Source organism: Leptidea sinapis, chromosome 1 (genome assembly GCF_905404315.1).
Source record: "Leptidea sinapis chromosome 1, ilLepSina1.1, whole genome shotgun sequence".
NCBI lineage: Eukaryota > Metazoa > Arthropoda > Insecta > Lepidoptera > Pieridae > Leptidea > Leptidea sinapis.
The window spans coordinates 19,319,529-19,341,767 of NC_066265.1; the positions used below are offsets into that span (position 1 = coordinate 19,319,529).

General features: G+C 35.7%; 2 protein-coding genes and 1 long non-coding RNA gene across 7 annotated transcripts in view; 1 reads left to right on the plus strand and 2 right to left on the minus strand.

Moving 5' to 3' along the window:
• The window catches only part of LOC126970416 (uncharacterized), a 45,951-nt gene extending 37,758 nt beyond the window's left edge, over positions 1 to 8,193 (minus strand). For 2 of the 5 annotated variants that reach the window (XM_050816310.1, XM_050816301.1), the window contains exons 1-4: positions 7,894 to 8,193; positions 7,678 to 7,779; positions 7,235 to 7,370; positions 237 to 352 (exon numbers count right to left, since the gene is read on the minus strand). In XM_050816310.1, coding sequence (XP_050672267.1) covers positions 237 to 352; positions 7,235 to 7,370; positions 7,678 to 7,779; positions 7,894 to 7,957 — 418 coding nt within the window. In that variant the 5' untranslated portion in view covers positions 7,958 to 8,193. The remainder of the gene's footprint in view (positions 1 to 236; positions 353 to 7,234; positions 7,371 to 7,677; positions 7,780 to 7,893) is intronic. The other 3 variants (XM_050816292.1, XM_050816281.1, XM_050816269.1) reach the window with 3 other exon arrangements.
• A 1,777-nt stretch (positions 8,194 to 9,970) lies between these two features.
• On the plus strand, positions 9,971 to 13,201 carry LOC126970802 (GTP-binding protein Rheb homolog). The gene is made up of 5 exons (XM_050816922.1): positions 9,971 to 10,174; positions 10,262 to 10,333; positions 10,518 to 10,725; positions 10,823 to 10,952; positions 11,026 to 13,201. The coding sequence occupies exons 1-5, from the start codon at positions 10,126 to 10,128 to the stop codon at positions 11,113 to 11,115; spliced, it is 549 nt and encodes a 182-aa protein (XP_050672879.1). The 5' UTR covers positions 9,971 to 10,125; the 3' UTR covers positions 11,116 to 13,201.
• A 2,086-nt stretch (positions 13,202 to 15,287) lies between these two features.
• Positions 15,288 to 17,618, minus strand: LOC126970884 (uncharacterized). Its single transcript, XR_007730713.1, has 2 exons — positions 17,407 to 17,618; positions 15,288 to 17,014 (listed from the first exon to the last, which is right to left on the minus strand). It is a non-coding gene; the product is annotated as an uncharacterized LOC126970884 (long non-coding RNA).
• Between the last annotated feature and the right edge of the window lie 4,621 nt (positions 17,619 to 22,239).

Consider the following 22,239-nt stretch of genomic DNA (forward strand, 5'->3'; position numbering starts at 1 on the left):
AATTTTTATCTTCGTTTATATTAAAATAATAAAAAAAAATACCCAATTGATATAGACAAGAACTCCCTAGAAAGAATTTTGAAAAATAATTGCTTAGCTCTACTTTTATCGCACCTCCAATAAAAGACAGTTTCCAGCTGGAATTTTTTTTTAAACTACATATTTCAATAAAAATGTACTCGAAGACGCTCAATGAATCCATAAACAATTATTTTAACCATGGTTCAATTACTTACGTTGTGAAGTGCTCCCGGTTTCACTTGGACGACGCATACTTCTGAGAGCACTTATGGCTATCATTCTATGCATATTTGCCCTTACATTTTCAGAAGGTTCATAGTTGGCAGGAAGCCTAAAAGTAATTTCACAATAAGCGCAGAGTATGGATGGATACTTACGCATTAAGAGAAAGACAGCTCCCATACTATAAATGAAACTAACGTAAGGAACATTACAACAGCGACAGTGGTGATCAGCACGAACTAACACAATAGTTATTTATGCAACTGTTGTGTAATAAGGGGTATTAAAACACGAATGTGGGTTTATCATAATACTATCACATGAGTTTTATTAATACCTAATTACCAACAGTTGCATAAAAGACCTTATTAAATGAATCCTGTATAAACGATTCTGAAACAGTTAGCTTTTTTTTATGGAATAGGAGGACAAACGAGCGTACGGGTCACCTGGTGTTAAGTGATCAGATGACAGATGATATAATGTTGTACTGAATTTCATTACAATACTCGTTTGGATGATGTAATGGTTATTAGGACATTGGGTGTTTTAAAGTTGGCAATATGCTAACTTTTTTAGAATCTTTAATGGAGGATTTAAAGCATAGGTGCAGATAAAAAATTTTTACTTTGTTCCTACACTTGTTTCGAATGTGTTGTATCGGTGTTATATTATTGTGGTGTTGTATAATAGGAGTGTGTAATAAAAGTCGTGTTGTAACTTAGCTTAGACATTATAATGTTGATTTGAATATCCTTTTTTGATTAGTGTTTAATAGTGTTACTTTTTAACCTATTAAATTATTAGTACCTGTTAACTAAAAGTAATTTTGGAAACTTCACTAGTGAAAGTGCTAGTTTTAAGTTTTGTTAATATTTATTTCTGTTTGTTGCCTTAATAAATAAATAAAATTATTGACACAAGATGGCGCTTAGCAAAAAATTTGTTGCATATATGTAGGCGAAAATAATTATTTTCGCAATATTACAATTAAATGACGCTTAGAATCAATAAGTTTGTGCAAGAATTGCAATATAAATAACAAGCTGACCCGACAGACGTTGTTCTGTTCATAATAAAAAAAACTTAGAATTTCGTAAAATCCGTTCTTAGCTGACCTCTACTCGGTCGGCTCTAATGGTTCCAGAGATATCGTGATGAGTGACTATATACGTGGAAATCTCTTTTATATGTAAAGATTTGTATAGGAAGCATCTGTCATTTAACTCTGGGTTTTCTAAGCTTGCGATTTATCTAGTTTGTCTTGAGTTTGTCGATAGATATGCTTGTTTGTATTTTTACATTTGAATAACGCTTTTCTCACAAAGTTGTAACATACCTATATATGTATTATTAATTTTTAAATAGAAAAGAGACTTTAAACCATTAAAACCCGTAACCAAATTTTTCAAGTTATCTTGAGTGTAAATTCCGCTATTCATTGTCTTCTACGTCCTGTCAAGCTAGAATTTGACGAGTCAACATCTTCTGAGGATGCCTCGTATAGAGGCGTAGTACGTGTCGAATTGATTACGGAAAAAATATTTTAATAATTATGAATTTCCGCAAAATAGAGCCTAATTCAAAAAAAAATCTAAGTATGTATGTAAATCCAAACATAAAAAAGCTGATAGGAGTACGAATTTACGTAACTGCGCTATTTATTTCGTAACATTGGATACAATGGGGTCCATTGAAATATTCATTATTTCTCAGTACATTTTATGCCTACTATAGGTACAATGAAAAACACGTAACATGCCACTTTTGTCTGTAGTAGTCGTCGACGTTATATCCACCAGGGTTAGCACTGCAGAGGGCAGGAAAGGGACAAAAGACCCTTAAAAAACTTTTGTATATACGTGCGTAAGACATTTCAATAATTATTTTATATTGCTTTATAATAATATTGACACACTTTTTACACAAATTATCTTGCCCCAAGTTAAGCATATATAGCCTGTGTTATGGGTTACAAGACAATGATATATTTAATACAATATACTTACTTAAACATACATAAATTCATATAAACATACATAAATAAATATAAACATCCATGACTCGAAAACAAACATAACATAACTGGCAAGTATTATTATGGACAATGTTGTTTTGTCGGTGGGATATCTAGTTTTTGTGGTAATTTTTTTTCTGCACAGTGGTTATTGAATCTGAGTGACCTTTTTTTGGATGATAGCATGAAGCTAAAATTAGGAATTAATTTAGATTTTCTAAGCTAATTTGCCTCATATCAAAAATGGCATGCTCTACTTGTGTTGTGACTATCATTACCAAAATATATAAAAAAAAATGATTGTGAGTAGTTGCAGTGATATAAAAATATGTTGCAGTTCAACAGCAACTCTAGGACTTGTTACTCAAGATTGATTAACTAACACGTAGACTATCAGGGTAGCTTAAGTAAAAGATCTCGGGGTGAATCTCAATACTGTTTTGATGAGAATTCATGGTTCATATTTCTCCCATTTTTTTTTTTTTATTATTAAGGCCACTAATAGCATTTAATATTACAACTTTGGTTTAGGTGTCAATTGGAATGTACACTATACAAGGTGCCTATTCATGGAACTACACAGGGTTAGCCCTTTTTCTTCACTTATGTAGATCAGTTATTGAAGTGAAAGTTCTAATGTGACTTCCCACAAGGTTGCGTTAAACGTTTAACGCTACCGTGGGGGGGCATAAAATCACTGTTGCGTTAAACTTTTGACGCTCCTGGCGAGAGGGAATACAAAGAGACAGAGCGATAGTGAATGCGAGGCACTCGAACGCATGCGCGTAGTATACCTGTTTTAGCCCAGCGCGAGCGTTAGCAACAAGTAGCGTCCAATATTCCAACGCAAGAGGGAGAGAGAAGGAATGATACACAAAGGTAGAAAGTAGGAGAGACAAAGAGAGTGAGTCGGTAGATGCCAAGCACATGCGCATAGTATTCTCACTATGCACGAAGTAAAGTATGAATGTCGTGAAATTAGCTGAAATATGTAGTACATAATTGTTGATCTATAATATATAATAACACCAATAACAATAGACCTATATCTGTAGAAATATGATACATATCTTAGTAACTTTATTTATTTTTATGAAATTGAAATGATAGGTAATTTTAATATTGAATGTTTTGTGTCTACAAAAGAACACAAATCAATTTATAGTTCTAGTAACAGGAACCCAATTTTGAAACTACAAATAATAATTCTAATTGACATGTTAATACCAACTACACACAGATGTTAGATTAGACATGGGAGAGTCACGCTGCCGTCTTATGACGTCAGCACAATCGGGCCAGACTCGACAGAATTACCACACTCGCACAGAATACCGGCGTGAAGTAGCGGCCTAGTGCCGCTATGTTTCGCATAGGTTTCTGTCGAGGACCGGAGGCCATCCCTTCCCCCCCCCTTCCCCCCTGCCCCAACAAAATATGAGAGCGGTCTGGAAAAAGATATTACCCCAGGAGGGTACCGGCTCTACCAGAGCCGGAGAATTCCTCCCCGAGCACTCTCGCTCGGGCTGCCCTTCGTATTCTGGGGTGGGCACGGAACCGCGCATGACCGAGGACAAACGAGGCAGTAACACCACGGCACCCCGCTCCACGCTCAACGTGGACTTCTGCAATATTAGGGGAATCCACTCCAATATAAACGCCGTCCACCACCACCTTGAGACGGCGCAGCCGGCCTTGTGTTTCCTTACGGAGACGCAGATATCTTGACCTAGCGATATATGACTATATATAAATATGACGTATATTTAACGTACCCCGGGTACAAAATTGAGCACAACTTTTTGCCTCATGCCGGGGTATGTGTGTACGTTAGGGAGGATATCTGCTGTCGCCGTCTCGGCAATTTTGAGGGTAGGGACCTGTCTACTCTCTGGCTCCGCGTAGATTTAGACGACCGCGTCCGTATCTATGCGTGTGTCTACAGGTCCCATAGTGGTAACGCAGAAACCGATCATCTCATGGGCTGCGTTCAAGCGGCAATTGACGACGTGCTTGCAAAGATCCCCTCCGCTGAAATCGTAGTCTTGGGTGATTTCAACGGGCACAATGCCGAATGGCTTGGATCACGTACTACAGACTACGCAGGGCGATCTGTGCATAATTTTGCATTGGCGTATGGTCTGTCCCAATTGGTTGAGTCGCCAACGCGACTCCCGGATGTGGATAGCCACATGCCGTCCTTATTAGATCTTCTGCTGACTACACATCCCGATAGTTACCAGGTCTCTGTCGACGCCCCTCTCGGAACATCCGACCATTGCCCGGTCAGGAGTGTAGTGCCTATCCGACGCAAACGTCGCAGACCACCAGCGACCCGCCGCGTTTGGCACTACAAGTCAGCAGATTGGGATAGGATGCGTTCCTTTTTTGCATCCTACCCTTGGGGCAAGGTTTGTTTCCCTTCGGATGATCCTAGTGCCTGCGCCATTGCAGTAGCCGATGTGATACTGCAGGGCATGGATATTTTTATACCAAGCTCTGTAGTACCGATCGGTGGCAGATCACAGCCCTGGTTCGACAAAAAACAGGCGTATCGAACTTGGGTTGCGGCGCTGGGCACAAAGGATCCGAACTGCAAAGTTCTTAAGAGGAAATATAACCGTGCCTCCAGATTTTTAAGCGGCAAATCGCCCGTGCGAAGTCTAAGTACGTCGTCAAAATCGGCGAGCAGCTTTCCAATTACCCGACCGGTACACGCAAGTTCTGGTCGTTGTCGAAAGCTGCTCTTGGTAACTTCAACCAGCCATGCCGCCGTTGCACATGGGGAATGACACCCTGGCCCATACGGCAAAAGAGAAAGCCGAGCTCCTGTGCGCACTTTTCGCCTCCAACTCGACTCTTGACGATAACGGAAAAACACCGCCGACCATCCCGCGGTGTCAGAGCTCTATGCCTGAAGTACAGTTCAGACAGAAAACTGTTAGGCGAGCTCTGTTTTCATTGGACGTCAGGAAGTCGAGCGGGCCGGATGGCATTTCTCCAATCGTGCTTAGAACGTGTGCCCCTGAGTTGACGCCGGTGCTAACGCGTTTATTCCGGCACTCTTATTCCAAAGGCATAGTCCCTGACTCATGGAAGTCAGCCCTTGTCCATCCGATCCTAAAAAAAGGAGACAATTCGGATTCGGCAAACTACAGGCCTATTGCTATTACCTCCCTGCTCTCCAAAATCATGGAGAGCATAATTAGCCGCCAGCTTTTAATATACCTAGAGGGTCACCAGTTGATCAACGACCGACAGTACGGCTTTCGCCATGGACGGTCGGCAGGTGATCTTCTGGTATACCTATCACATAGATGGGCGGCGGCTATTGAAAGCAAGGGGGAAGGCCTGGCAGTTAGCCTGGATATAGCGAAGGCCTTTGATCGTGTATGGCACAAGGCGTTCCTCTCAAAACTTCCATCATTTGGGCTTCCCGAGAGCTTGTGCAAGTGGACCTCCAGCTTCCTCACTGGGCGTAGCATACAGGTCGTTGTCGACGGATATTGCTCAAACCCGAAGCCCGTGAATGCTGGAGTGCCCCAAGGCTGTGTGCTATCTCCTACGCTGTTTCTTCTGCATATCAATGATATGTTGGACACCTCCAACATGCATTGCTATGCAGATGACAGCACTGGTGATACAAGGGGCAATAAAGGTCTCTCTCGGGAAATCGTCGACCAGTGCCGGGAGAAACTTGTGACTTCTATCGAGTTCTCTCTCGAGAAGGTCGCGGAATGGGGTAAATTGAACCTTGTCCAATTTAACCCCCAGAAGACTCAAGTTTGCGCGTTTACCACTAAAAAAACCCCATTTGTCGCATCACCGCTCTTCGAGAACACTTCACTTAAAGCCGCGCCTAGTATCGGAATACTGGGTCTCGAAATCTCGAGCGATTGCCAATTCCGTGGCCATCTGGAGGGCAAAGCCAAATTGTCTTCGAAGAATCTGAGCGTCATCAATAGAGCACGGCAATACTTCAAGCCGGCCCACATTCTAGCGCTCTACAAAGCGCAGGTCCGGCCACATATGGAGTATTGCTGTCATCTCTGGTCTGGTGCACCCCAGTATCTGCTCGATCCATTTGACCGCGTGCAACGTAGAGCAGCTCGAATTGTCGGGGACTCAGTGCTCTGTGAACGGCTGGATCACTTGGTGTTGCGTAGAGACGTCGCTTCATTGTGTGTCTTCTACCGCATTTATCACGGGGAGTGTTCCGAAGAGCTGTTTAACATGATTCCTGCTGCCGAATTTCACCTTCGCACGACACGCCACAAGTTAGGATATCATCCCCACCATCTGGATGTGTGGCGGTCCTCCACAGTGCGGTTTTCAAGAAGCTTTCTCCCTCGTACTACAAAGCTGTGGAATGACCTTCCTTGTGCAGTGTTTCCGGGACGATACGACATGGGTACCTTCAAAAAAAGCGCGTATACCTTCCTTAAAGGCCGGCAACGCTCTTGTGATTCCTCTGGTGTTGCAAGAGAATGTGGGCGGCGGTGATCACTTAACACCAGGTGACCCGTACACTCATTTGTCCTCCTATTCCAAAAAAAAAAAAAAGATGTAACACAACTACCGGATGTAAAATTAAGGTGCTTATCACCTTAGACATTCGAAAAATTAAGTTGGGATAGCATCAATGAGGGCTGACACAAATAACATGTGTCTGATATGAAGCCTATGCTATACAAAGTCTTGGGGTAGAGTAGCCACAGAAAGGCAATACAAGATTGGAGGAGGCTTTTGCCAACTGACAATATCTCTTTTTCTCCATTTCTGCATGTCCAGACATGAGATGATTACATATTTACAAATGATGAACTCTCCAATTAAAATGCTACTAATAATAATAACGGTAGAAATGTGTAATTATTAAATTCGTATTGGGTTACAAAACATTTGTCTTGAAATCTAAGTACTAGAATCACAACATGCCTAATATGTATAAAGCATTAAGTTTTATAATCATACCTGTTTACTAGTAAATTATGAAGGCCTACATTTTTTTTAAAAAGTAGAGTTGGTTCTGTTCGGTTGCGTACTGATGATGGTTCTGTTCGGTTGCGTACTGGTGATGGTTCTGTTCGGTTGCGTACTGGTGATGGTTCTGTAAAAATATATATTTGTTCATAATGAAAAATACTAAAACAACAACATTTGATAGCAAAGAAATGAAAAGCTAGCCATACTAAGAAAGTTGTTGCATATGTAAAATACTTTATTGCATTCTATTATTAGTGTCATGGGCCAACTGAACTCATCAGTTGAAACATGACATAAATAAATATAGTGACTAAACTATGCCAATCACTTATTGTATGAAATTGAGTTGAAGTGCAATTTAGATTTTTTTATGCTTCTAAAATATCCCCCTTGTAACATCAAAAATGTGTAATATGAAACTATTAGGATACCTTGGATATTCCCATTGTCTACACACCCCCCGGGTACTGGTAGCCCCCCGATAAGAGGTGCTTGATTGCCCCGACGTTCAATTGGATTATCTTCATCATCATCTAAAAAATTGTTTGTTGTTTAAATGTCTTAAAATTGATATAAATAATATATTTATTTATATACAGACTGCAATTTATTGAGGATACAAGGTATATAATATTTATATTATCTACCTGAACTCCAAGGGTATGCCGTTATGCCCAAAGATTTTTTAAAAGATTCTCTTCTATTACTCATATTAACTGCTGCCTAATTATTGATAGTGAATTTTACTACGCAGCAACAGTTATTTACTTCTTTCCTAAATTTTCGCTGGATGTAGATCACAGATGTAGGTCCTATAACCGAGAAAAATCGAGATTACAGCAGGATTAATATTTTTACATTATAAAGTATTTAATTTGAGAATTGAGAAAATTGCAACTAGAATTATCGAAACGAAATGTCGATACAAATAATTGCGGCCGGTGACAGTGACAGATGACAGATATAAGTGATTTTTTTAAATTCACCCATAGACCAGGTTTGTTACTATACTTGGTCTATGAATTCACCCATTATTTTCTTCTTCTTTTCTTCTTTCGTATAAAGTAGCAGTAGGTCTACTCTAATTCAACGAAAAACGAAGTTTCGATTGAAGTTTCGAATGTTTCCTACTACGGTTCCATTTGTTTCGAAATTTCGTCCCGAACGTCATTGCTTGACATTTCGAATTTATAAGCCTACTCTAATTCATTTACGCTCCGAACGAATATGAAGATGACAGCTGTTTGTTCGGAATTTTAACGTCAATTTGACGAAATCAAAGATTTTTTTTCAAGAATGATTTGCGTTTGTATTTTGTTGCAAATTGGATTGAAATGGTTTCAAGAATGTTATTAATGCTGTTCTACGTGAAGAACATAGAAGAAACCGACGCCGCTAATGCAATCAATTTAATATTAGTGAAATTGATAGTGGAGTGGCTAGTAAGCTATTACACATACCCACATTGTAATTATTCTTAAGGAGTCTCGGCCGCTCTGAATAGTTCCGAACACATTCCATCAAAAGATGGAAAACATCATCGATTCTTGTGTCTCCACAGTCTATACAATTTTGTGTTAGCGATATTTTCATTAAAAATTTAAATTTATTTGATGGAATATGGTCGGAACGAAGTCTTAACATTGTTACGATATCGGTCCTATTAACTTTGGATTCTGTAAACCATGGACATCGAGGGAGCTGACACACTATTGTTTTATACCATTTCCCTTTTCCCGCGATCTTTCGTCAAAATATTCTTGCCAATCTAGTTTCAGTCCTGTTTAAATTTTATCATAATTTCATTTGGTAACGGGACAAGGTCATATGGAACTCCGTCGCCAATGGCGCTTTTGGCTGCCGTGACTGCTTCCTCCTTGCGCATGATCCCTACATGGGAGGGTATCCATTGAATTATGACTGCTTTATTTTTATTTTTAATTTCACATATGGATTCTAATACGTAGGCTATCGGGTATCCTTGAATGTTCGAGGTTAGCCGAGTTAAATGTAGACGAGCGCTCTTTGAGTCATATAAAATCAGAAACTTATCACATTCGAGTGACAATATATAAGACAGGCATACAGATATTGCAATCAGCTCAGTGTGCATAATGTTGGTATCCGATTCAATTTTAAATTTTAAGGTGACTCCTACATACTACTACTATATTTATCATAATATGATAATATCTATAATATAGGATCACAGTATTAAATCATGTTCCCTCTATTACATTTTCTTTTAGGCATATTTAGCTCCTCTATAGTCGTAGGTACATAGATCTTTGACAAATCCAAACTATCAATCCATGTTTAATGAAGTTTTTTAATGGATTTAATAGAATGTTGTTTTAAGTTTTCATGGACTCTGATTAGCAACGGTTTTTTATTATTTCTCCAAATAACGACTTAGCAAGAAGTTAGGCTCAAAAGAGTGATGATTGTTGTACCTAGCGCGGATTGCTTGCGGTAAAATATTCGCGCGGATGTTTTTCCGCAAGTGCGAGCAGATTCATAATTTCAGATGTCACAGATTTTTGCGGGAAAAATCGCGCGAATAAAATTCACAGAGAGCGATAGCTCTAACGAAACCCTGTAATTATGACTAAATTTAAATTTTTACTTTAGGCAATCCCGCCGCCTGCCACTTATCACGTAGTACTTACATCCTCTTTGCCATAAATCGATATGCCAATTTTTTGGCACTTAAATGTCATAAGAAGAATTGGTTGGATATTTAGTGGATAAAAAGTTAGAAAATTTAATGTAAATTTTCTATTAGCAACGAATAAGGAGTTGCAATTCGAGTTTAGCACCATATCTAAAACAAAATCGCGTTCTTTTCGAAGCAGTATTGGGATCATATAATTATAATAATGCCCTCAAAACAGAGAAAAATTGCGATGATGGGATATAGATCTGTTGGTAAAGTTGTTTACTTTTTACTACCTACTACTAATATCATAGTAAAAATAAATATTTATAAGTAATACCTACAATCTTATATTTCAGGCAAATCATCCTTAATTATTCAATTCGTAGAAGGGCAGTTTGTAGATTCATATGACCCCACAATTGAAAACAGTGAGTAACGTCGTAGTTTGTTTCTATAAATAATGTTGCATATATTGCACTACTTATTTGAGTTTTCTTATTAAAGTTTATGGTGAAATAATGCAAAAAAAAATATTCGTCCTTTTTAACTTCTCCCCACTGATTCTTGTAAGAAAGATTATATTTGGTGTATTGATCATTGTCTTTGTTTTAGCCTTTACAAAGTTCATTCGACTTAATTCAACAGAGTATGAGGTGAAATTAGTAGACACTGCTGGACAGGATGAATACAGTATATTCCCTTTACAATATAGCATGGATTTTCATGGCTATGTGTTAGTGTATTCTATAACATCAAGCAAAAGTTTTCAAATAGTGCAAATCATCTATGACAAACTTTTGGATATGATTGGAAAAATACAGTTAGTATTGTATAAAATTGTCTATGGCTTAACATTGGTAAAACATAAATAATATATTCAAAGCTTATTTATCTAAATATTGATCTTATACTTACAGTGTACCCATTGTATTGGTTGGAAATAAAACAGATCTTCATTTAGAAAGGAAAATAAGTACAGAAGAAGGAAAGAGATTAGCTGAGAAATGGAATGCAGCATTTGTTGAAACAAGTGCCAAACGGAATGAGGTATTATTGATTGTTTTGAATGAGTTTTAATTTATTTGAATTGAGTGAACTTAACATTATTTGAATGTTTCAGTCTGTCACGGACATGTTTCATGCAATGCTGTCAGAAATAGAAAGATCTGACGGTCATATACCAGAAAAGAGTGGATGTGCTATTTGCTAATTAAGAAACAAAGTGCTTGAGCTATTGTGATTAAATGTTGAGTGCACATAATATTATAATATATTAATTAATGTTAGTTGTAGACTTGTATGTCTTATAAAGTATGCTGTGTTCATATTATGTAGTTGATTACAAATAGCATAGCTAGATGCCTTAGAAGTGAAGTCTACTATTTTAGCATTATAATTCTAATTTATTGAAGCACTTGTGGTTTTCTTAAGGTGTCATCACCAATTACATATTTTTAGGGTTGTTGCATACTTAATTGTGCAAGAAATTCTAAAGTTACAGTTTTTAAAGATAGTCTAGATACATTTTAAGGAATAAAATTCTTACATAACTGCCACAATGATGTATTCTTATAGTTCTCAAAAAAATCAGCCATTATTTTGTCATAGACAGCTTTAGGGCAAAGAAAGTAGTTAAGAAGACATGTAGTCTTGCCATGCTATTTGAAACCAACTATACTTTTATTTTTAAGTCACAGTAGCTTACCAGCATTAATATTGTGAGTTTGTATAAAATTTGACACAAATTAGCCAGGTGCACAAATTTTTAAATTGAATTTCTATTTAGTTTTTTTTAACGAATTAATTTGTAAAAAGGTCAAGTTTCATTCATGCTGGTTTATGTGTTGCGGATTACAGTGGGGACTGGCTAATCATTGAACATGTCAAAGGGCAATGATAATGTTAATGTTGATAAACACTGTTGAATGTAAAGAACTGTGATTCATAATAGTTCATTTAAGAACAAACTTTCTGTTAAGTAATTCACCTTCCCATATTTTTATTATTTTTCATCAGTTTTAATGCATTTTTAGTTTATTATTGGAATTTAATTATTGATTATCTCAGTAGGTTGTACATTTATTTAGGGCATTGTTTGTTTAGGTGTAATATATAACTATAAGAGATTATATAATATTTTGTTGGTACACTGATAATTTTGTATTTATTTTGTACAGTTTTATAGTTATTATCATGATACCCTCAACTATCATACAATATTGATTTATTCTGTAGCTTGAAGAAATGAATAACATGAAAAATTAATTTTTTTATAACAAAAATTAAAATTATTTAAATATTAATTTATTTCATACACTTTTGTGATCTAGGTATCAGTAGTAACAAACTATTGTGTAAGAACAGAAATCCACAAGAGGGTGTATGTTTCCTTTGATGTAAAAGCAGGCTCTTACCTCCTCAAAATTGCTTAGAAAGAGCTTACCACCAGCTTAGCCTTGAGAGTTCACATATGTTGCCATACCTCATCTAAGGCTCTTGAATCAGTGCATTGCATGCTGGTGATGTAGATGAAACCTTTAACCATCTTCATAGTTGGGCCATCACAGTAATGATGTGATGGTGGTTACACCACAGAATGATTATTTTATTGGGAGAAAGGGATTCCATTCGGATCCTGCTCCTCCATATATCCATACTCGGGTTACCTCATTGTCACTGAATGCTTTTAAAGCTCAACTTGGCCCAACCTGTCACATCTCCTTATTTGAGGACAGTTTATTCTCAAGTTCTGCAGAACCTGCCGCGACCTGCATTCTCCCAGAGAGTTCATTGGAGTGTCTTGTATGTCCCCCTAGCATGCTGATATTTAAGGTAGACCGCTTCTAGCCGATAACTGAGATGGCGCAGAACTTCCTATAACATAGTCATTGTGTTTATATCATAAAATTCAATTTATTAGTTACTATAAAAATGATAAACAATTTTGTAGAATAATTTTAATTTATTATGCTAACCTCATCCTGAGTTTTGAATAATTATAATACATTAATATTTATTAGTTTATTCTTGAAGACCAATGTTTTTTCTCTGTCGGAGCGTAGTTTAGTTCCGAAGCGGTGCTTAAATGACATCAAAAATAATTCCACAAGAATCAGTTTTCAGTGTTTTTTTTTTTATATATTTTTTTACACTTTATTTAAATTTTTTAAAATTATAAACTCCTTTGCCAAAAAAAAAACGGGCACTTTTGATTAATTTGAGTACTTTCAGAATTAATTGTAAAAGGGATATGATGTAACAAATAAAATAAATATTATTAAATGATTTAAAAACTCTTTTGTTTGGTAATTACGTCGAACTTAATAAGTTTTTATTTTGATTTTAGGAAATTACTCACAAACTATTCTTCATGGCATGTTTCGACGAGGTTTTTTGTGAGTTAATTTTAAGTTCTCGAATGTTCTGTGGGGCTGGGTGTACTTTCGATGACGACGTGTTCTAACACGTCGTTTTAGAAAGTCCCATAGATGTTCAATGGGATTGAGGTCGGAACTTCGTGCTGGCCAATCTAAACGGATCCCGACTTCAGTACCACTTCATGTAACAGCTAACATTGGTTGTGCATGAGGAATTAAGGTTCCGTGACATAGCGTTGTGGAGTTTGTGCAATTTTCTACGAAAATTAAGTCTGTACGATCTTCAGATGTTATATGCTAGCAAAAAACGTGATAGAGCACCCACCGTAAGACGTGATTTCTTCAAAACATACCTCTGCATAACACTCTCCTGGTCTTTTTAGCACTTTACGACGTGGGCCCTCAACAAATAGAGAGATTCTGGCTTCGTCGGAAAATAAAATCATGGTCCATTCTACATCTCACATACATTCCACGTCGCATATTTTTTTGAAAATTTGAACCTTGCAATATGGTGCCTAAGGAGTAATTTACGACCCTTGGCTGGTCTTCGAGTGTGTATATCGAATTCAAGAAGTCTCCTCCTGACAGTCTATACGCTAACGTTCACATTTCTAACATGTTCAAGATTGTTATTGTAGGTAGGCTTCCGATTTCGAGCTTGGCTCACAATATTTCGATCAATCCTGACATAAGGCATAAAGACATATATATCACACCCCTAGATAAAAACTCCGGTAACTCAAAAAACCAGTTTTTTCAGAAATTGAGAAAAACTGATTTCTAAATATTCATGACAGATATAAAAAAAATAACAATACATATTCGAAGTTAATATTTTTGTGGAGCATGTTGGATTAACTTATGGCTATATTAACTGTTACAAACCTGAAAAATTTTTTTTGAGTTACTCTAGTTTTGTAGCGGAAGTAATAATTTTTTTAAAGTATTAAGAAGAATTAGTCTACTTTATTAGAAATAAAAATTAATAATAACTTACTTAATAACTACGTTACTTTTCACCCCCAAAAATAAGATAATTTTATGCTGCGGATTTTTGAGTTATGAGAATGAGAATAAAATGTTTAATTTATAAATCAAAGAAAAAATGGCACGTAGGAACATATTTTTAATGATATTGAGATCTTTATTACTGTTATAACTTTTTTTATAATCGCAGCACTAATAAATCTTTATAAACAGTCTTTATCTCTTATATCTATACTAATATATAAAGCTGCAGTGTTTGTTTGTTTGAACGCGCTAATCTCTGGTACTACTGGTCCGATTTGAATGATTCTTTCAGTGTTGGGTAGTCCATTTATCGAGGAAGGCTATAGGCTATGTTTTTTTTTTCAAAATTAGGGATCCGTAATAAAATTGCTATTTTGTAACACAAGGTGTAAAATCGAAACCCTATTTTTGCGTGCGCTGTAAAAACTATTGACAATAGAACAAAATGATGTACAGGCTATAATATAGGCAATATTTTATTACTTATAAAACTATCGCGTGAATTATACTTTATATGGCAAAACAACGTTTGCCGGGTCAGCTAGTCTAGTTATAAAATTTGAGTATTCTTATAATTATAAAATTTAACCAAAATAAATTTAAGAAAAGAACACTACTAACAATAATAAAATTAAGTACTGTATTGTTTTTTATAAAAATCTAAGGCATTTTTTGCTAGCATTTTAATGCTATTAGTGTTACTTAGCTATCTACCTAAATAATAGTAACGGTCAGCAAATCACAGTTTGATTATTGGTCTGTTATAAGTACCCCTTCAATCAATAATAATCGGTTTACCAATTATTTTTACAAAATAAAAATTAAAGTTCTAATATAAATAACTAATCACAAAACATTTTTATAAAAACTATCATAGCTGGCTATCATGGCTTTGGAATCACATTTTTGTCTACAAGTTCTTTAATGTCTTTCTTTTTTGCTTCTGTCAAACTTAGTTTTTCTGTGTATGCTCTATTCAAATTTATATCAATGTTGTCACGCGTAGATTCTGTTGTACGCCTAGTCTTCCTCTTGTTCACCCAGCATTTTTTTAATTCAGTCTTTGCAAAAGATGTTTTATATAAAAAGGCCATGGGACTCCTTTTCAACTTTCAGGACTTTTATATCGTGCCACTTGACTTGATTGTTATCTTCATCTGTATTGAAGTTCGTACCCCAACTTTCTTGCAACGTTTTTAAATCATAAAAGCGGTCATGTGTCATTTCATGCACTTTGTATGCTGGTCCGGTTTTTTTGGCAGTCCGAACTAGTGTTATATACTGCTGTGGTGTGTAAATAGGGCCTGATTTTATATGCCTTTTCACTTGCTTCTCTATAACACTGTGCACATAGTCTCCTTCGTTTTGAGAGTGTCCTCTAATTAAAAACTTATGTGTTATAGACTATATATAAGCAGACAATAAATACTCATTTTTCTGTTGCCCACAACAGTAATCTGAATAAAATATCAAATCTATATCTGCATTAGAATAGATATTTAGCTGCATTTCTATAAAAGCTAAAACACAGGTACCAATTTCTATTGCACCACGCTTCCCTTCGGTCTCATCCAAAAAAAGCAGTCTACGTTCTTAGCATGCAAATCACTGATAGTAAAATTAAAACAATTTATTCTAGACTTGTAAAAGAACGAAGACACTTGTCCTTTGGGAATTTGCATAACTGCTTGGAGATCGTAAACTACAACTATGGCATCTGATTCTTTCTTGTCCTTTTCTTTCTCACTTCGCGCTAAGTTGGCTATAATTTAAATTTGTTTTCAGGATCTGCATTCTTATAACTCTCGCACAAGTCACACAAGTCTTTTTTTGGGCTAAAGAAACCAATAATAAATTGAAAATTAAATATGCGTTGAAAGGTCGATTCAGAAGCAAAAGACAAGTTATTAGCTTGGCGTAAAGCCAAACCTTTCGCTTTGAATGTATTCGCGTGTAGTTTGAGCTCGAAGATAGTGTGATTCTACCCCCAGAATCGAATTAATAAATTGAACAACGCTTTCTTTAATTGCAGGATCTACCGTAGGATAATTTTTATGTTTTCCTCTTTAATTCCAACCTCATTCTCAACCTCTATAATTCCAGCCTCTGGCTTTTTACTTAAAGCTGTTTAAATTACTTGATCCCCTAAGTCAAGCGTGGCCTTAAAAAACTTTTGCAAACACGAATGCGTGAGTTGTTCTTTTCAAAATAGAAGGCTGTATTGAGAGCCTGATAGTTTTGTGTGCTTGAATATCGGTACTTGGGTTTTATTTCGTGGGTATGACGCACAATGAACTCTCTCTGTCGCTGAAGATCACCGAGCTCCCAAAATGCATTAAAAATCTTTTGACGAATTATTAAGTTGAGATTGGTAGTACATTTCAATCGGCACTTTCCTCTATAAGGTGGTTGCAATTTGCGAGCAGGGATTTCTTTTCCTAATTTGATTTTTTTCATTGTTGCTATGGGTTGGTGATAAGACAATATACTGACCTTCAGGAGCTCTTCGTAGTCTGTCGGGGATAGGTTGTTCAGGTTGCAGTGTAGGCCGTTGATCAACATTTAAGAAAGACGAAGATTCTAAAAGGCTCGGTGATGAGTTTATTACCATGCCCGGGGACAAGCTTCACAGTCTTCTCCAATGCTGCTGGCGGATCAGGTTCCTCTTTTTCAGTGTTCAGCATCTCTAACATTAGTTTTCCTCGGCCTTTCATTATTCTAAAACAAAAATAATGTTCATATTAAGTCAAGCTCAAGTAAAGTCAAACAACTAAAAAAACACAAAAATATCACAAATTAGCTTTCGAATATCTGTAACAAATAATGAACCGTATTGCAAATGTCATAAAAAATTGTTTTCTTTTTCAAATTATGTTATATATGTATTTAAGTAAACAAACAAAAAATAACAAAGTTAAAATTTCATTCAATAAAACTAACGTAAATCGAAATTTTCTTTTACTTTCATGTAAATGCGAGTAATTCAAAATAGCAAAATAAAAATTGTAATATAATATCATCAAAACCCCCGCATGTCAAAATGAACAAACAGTAACATCAATTAATCTTCAGCAAAACCTAATCAACTCGAAATAATAAATGAAACATACCTTACAATTTCACGTAAACTCCAACAATTCAAAATCTGCCACTATTCAAATGTCATTCGCTTGCATCGTTCGGAAAATAAGTAAAGATGGCGAACTAGTTTACGCGCGATTTGGGATACGCTCATTCAAGTAAAGTCATGTTCCGCGCTATTTTGTTTAAACGATTGGCAGTATTGTTACATGAGTTATATCGCCGTGTAGGTATTCGATACGCGAACGAAAAGGTCTGCAAATTGGAATTTTTCGAGTTAAAGGAGTTTTCTTCTAGGAGTGCGATATATTTTTCTCAAAATTGATTCCTTTAGAATTCTTTTTGATGTCATTTCCAATATACTAGATACTACTACCTGGACTCGGTCCACCGTTTTCTTCCCGATCTCGGTCTTCTATTCAAGGAACCGGTTTCTTGAAACCTAGTCGAGGCCCTCTGAACAGTGGAACGACTAACACCACGATGTGCTGACACACAACATTGAGTACAGCCTTTTTGAAGAAGAGTCAAGGAGAACAAAAAAAAACAAAGAATTAATAGTTAATTGTACTTTATATTCATATTAAACTATTATAGTATTAGACTAAGAAAATATATAATCAGTTTTTTTCAGAAGTTGAGGGCGGTCAAGCATGTTATTGAAAAGTTTAAATGCAAAAATAAGTCACTATATTATTGTTATTATCTATCAGCGATAATTGTCTTGTCTGTCATGTTAAGGTTTTATAATACATTTTCAAATAAGTGAGGTAATTGGCTCATTATACACGAGGCTGTGGGTTGCAGCCGAAGCCGTAGGCTAGGGCGTATATCAGCCGAGGGTCTAGTGAGCAAGATGCTCACGAGTTTCATACGCACTTTTTCAACACACTTGCGACGAAAAACATGTATGTATTACGTAATTCGTTTAATTACTAAAACAATTGGTGAATGTACAATTTTCAAATCATATGTTTATAGTTAGTCCATATATTGTATTAAATATATCGTCGCAACTCATAGCACAGGCTTTGTCTAGTTTGGGGTTAGATAATTTGTGCCTAAGTGTGTCAATATTATATTTATTTATTTATATTGGCTTGTTTTTGGCGGCAATTTCACAGTTTGTGCAATTAGTATTTCTTGCGGGATTAAATCTATCAATTGTTCATCTTGTGCACTAAAACTTGATATTTTTTCAATTATTTACCACACAGCTTAGATTAATAAATTATGTGCCACAAAGCAACAAATGCGATAGGTACAAACAATATGAAAATTGCGGGAAATGCCGCGCAAGGCTTTTTTTTTGCACGCGCTTAATGTTAGGTATCTACTTATTGATTACTTATAAGCTATACTAAATTATTATTTTTATGATAAAATGCATATATTTTGTAACATATTATTGTGAATTGTAAATACTTTGATAATAATAAATGTTTTGTTCTTTTAATAAAGGCATAAAATGTATTTATTTTCTCAAAATTGATTCCTTTAGAATTCTTTTTGATATCATTTCTAATAACTTACACTTAATAAAGCGCGTACACCTTCCTTAAAGGCCGGCAACGCTCCTGTGATTCCTCTGGTGTTGCAAGAGATTGTGGGCGGCGGTGATCACTTAACAACAGGTGACCCGTACGCTCGTTCGTCCTCCTATTCCATAAAAAAATAACTAGATACTACTACCGCTTCGGAAACAAATGGCGCTCTGAGAGAGAAGAAGCGGCGCAAGAAACTCTCCCAGCATTCTTTTTTTGCGCTCTTTTCAATAAAAATATACAATATTATACAGTCATTTCTATTTCTATAAAATAATCACAATCTAGTCCCAGGCTGTCCGATCATTTAGATATTCAGCAGTGGAGTAATAGGATTTACGACAGAGCCATTTTTTTTATAAAACATTTAAATTTATTTATAGATAATGCCTGAACAGTGGCTGGGACTTTATTATAGAAGTGTATTATATTTACCCTTAAAGCTATTATGTATCTTATTAATTTATTTAGGGATTTATTTAATAAGGGACAGATTTATTTATTCTAAAAATGTAAATATATTTTCAGCGGCATAAAACCTCTTTGTTGTAACAAAAAGAAACTGTATTACCCGGCTAAATTGAAATTGTTCTGTTTCTCATATAATTTGCCGTTTGGTACTTAACTTTGTAGAGATAATTCTATTATGCACTTGTGTGTAATATTATTATGCACATGTGTATTATAGTCCGGTTTATGGCCCTAAGACCGATGTAATAAGGCTCACTTTACGAGTAAGTGTGCTGAAAATTTGTTACGAAAAACCAATTCAAATAATTCAACGTCAAAATAATTCATTAAAATAACAAAAAATCCTTTTTTATTTATATCACAATATATTATTATGCTCTTTGATCTAAACACAAACTGCTAGCAAACGGTCGAATCGAATAGAATATTTAATAACTTTAAAATTTTCATATTTGGAACAATTTATTTTACTTGCCAGTAGGTACTTTTTCATAGACAAGTTTAATAATTGTAGACAATTGTTCCTAATTAATTTAATGCATATAAAACCTCTTTTATTTAAGATTTCCTGAGTTGTACAGAAAAGTTTTGGGTGTCCGTTTTTTTGCAAATGGGTTCATTATGTTATATGTGGATATAGCCTTATAAGTATTATAGAACCTACCGATATTAATATTGCTACTTCGAATTTCTATTAAATTTGTTCTGCATATATGGCATATTTTGTGAATGTGTTAACTTTAGATACACATCATGTAATTAAAATCTTTATTAAAAATGCTGGTTTATCGCTTCTAACGCATGTTTTGTTTTAATAATTACCATAAAACTCTTACTTAACACGCACAAATAAGCAAAAAAAAAATTAACAATTAGGAGGAGGACTCGTTAAAAGTTACAAGCTATTCACGATTTCCTCACAGAGTCATGCTGGCCGGTAATATACCTATTTGGCAACTCCAGTACTATATTGGCTTAACTTGCATGCATATTGGATTCATCCAACATATTTTCATCTAAGCAACAAGTTCGACCACGACCTGAACGCTGCACCCAGTGAGTCTTGCAAAAACTCAGCCGGGGCCTTCGATATAGCCAGACAAGCGGCCAAGTTCTTGATTTTAATAACGATCGCCTTTGATGAAATACGACAGCTGATCGACCACTGCGAAAGCTGTGTCGGTCGTTGATCAACAGCTGGAGACCCTCTAGGAATAATAGCTGACCAGCTGCTCTCCATCAATTTGGAGAGTAGGGTGTTTTAGTAATAGGCCTACAGTTTGCTGGATGCGAGCTATCATCTTCTTAAGGGATAGGATCGATAAGGCCTGACTTCCATGAGTCCATCACTAGGCCTTTTGACTATTAGCGCCGGAATAAACGCGTTAGCACCGGCGTCAACTCAGGGGTTCACGTTCTGAGCACGATGGGAGAGACGCTCTCTTTACACTTCTGTCTGAATTGTTCTTCAGGCATACGCCGACGTATCCCGGGATGGTCGCCGGCGTGTGTAAATATTTGACCTGATGAATAGATCCACTGCTTCAGTCTGGTAGTACCAGTGAATAGATATGAATTTTAATGTGTTTTCCGTTCGACCGAGTGAAAATATTTTCTGCAACCATTATAGGATTACTCATCTATCTGCCTCTATACTCCGTACATCTAATTTGAGGCCAATCATATGAGCTTTTGATTTTTAATTCGTGTTTGGTTTTTATATAAATTTATATATTCGTTGAGATGTTTCACACACGTGATATTTTGTTAAGAGTTTATTTAAATAGTGTGGTACCTATTCCTAGACATGAATTGAAAGCTATCTTCTAGATCAATTGCTTAAATGTCACTGTTTGTGACGGCGACCTGGGGCATCTCTTTCCTTTCCCTCAAATATGGTCGTAGGAGGCGATGGCTGGTCCATGCTTCATTCTTGTGAACGGTGAATAAAGTAATGAAAAATATGCTTCATGTTGTTCAAATTAAAGTTATTATCTTGACGACTAACGCTGTGTGTGGATGATATACTGTATGTAAGTACTCGTTAACTCTTGTGTTTTTATTTATTAATTTACGTTTACTTTTTTGACTAACTGTATATATACCTTCAGTTAGTCATTTAAGAGTATTTGATGTTTGATTATTTTTGTTGCATCATTTTACATTTTACAAGGCGTGAATGTCTATGTATGTATTTTACATATATTGTAATTGAAATAATTTGTAAACGATGAAGTTGTATATGTTGATTTAAAGGAGTGGCACTGAGCTTCTTAACACTTCTTATCTTTAAATCTCAACCTCTTCCGAAGTAGTGGAAATGTAGAAAGAGAGAAAACTTTTTAAACTTATAAAAAAACAATGTTTATTTTCTTATTATCATGTATGTACATATATCAATACTCATGATTGGAGCCTCCTTTTAAGCACTATAGCTATTATAAGTTTCTTGATTTACAAGAATAAGTGATTTTGATTTTTCAAATTTGGTTTTGATTTTAGGACCTTTTCTGTCTCTTATATTATTGATCTTAAAAATAGAATTACAATACCTATAACCAAAGCGTAACTAAATTGTACGAGAAGTTTTTATACATTTTGTAAAAACCGCGTAGATTGCTGTAATAAGAAATAAAGATATTTCTTGGTCTATTTTGTTTCAAAAAATTTACTTCGCCTCCACTATAACTAATGTGAGATACATGTTATAAAACCTTCGTCTTTATATGGAATTCTCACTACGCCCATGGTGGTGCATGCAACCATAAGAATAATCCTGAAAATTGCACATTTCATATTTAAATACTTAGGACGTCGTCATTACTTAAATCATTTAATTGTATTAGA

Bases quoted from the DNA above. Each gene is read 5' to 3' on its own strand.
- LOC126970802 (XM_050816922.1), top strand. From the start codon at position 10,126: ATGCCCTCAAAACAGAGAAAAATTGCGATGATGGGATATAGATCTGTT. The intron at 10,175-10,261 runs GTAAAGTTGTTT...CTTATATTTCAG, and splicing joins GATGGGATATAGATCTGTTG to GCAAATCATCCTTAATTATT. The intron at 10,334-10,517 runs GTGAGTAACGTC...TCTTTGTTTTAG, and splicing joins TGACCCCACAATTGAAAACA to CCTTTACAAAGTTCATTCGA.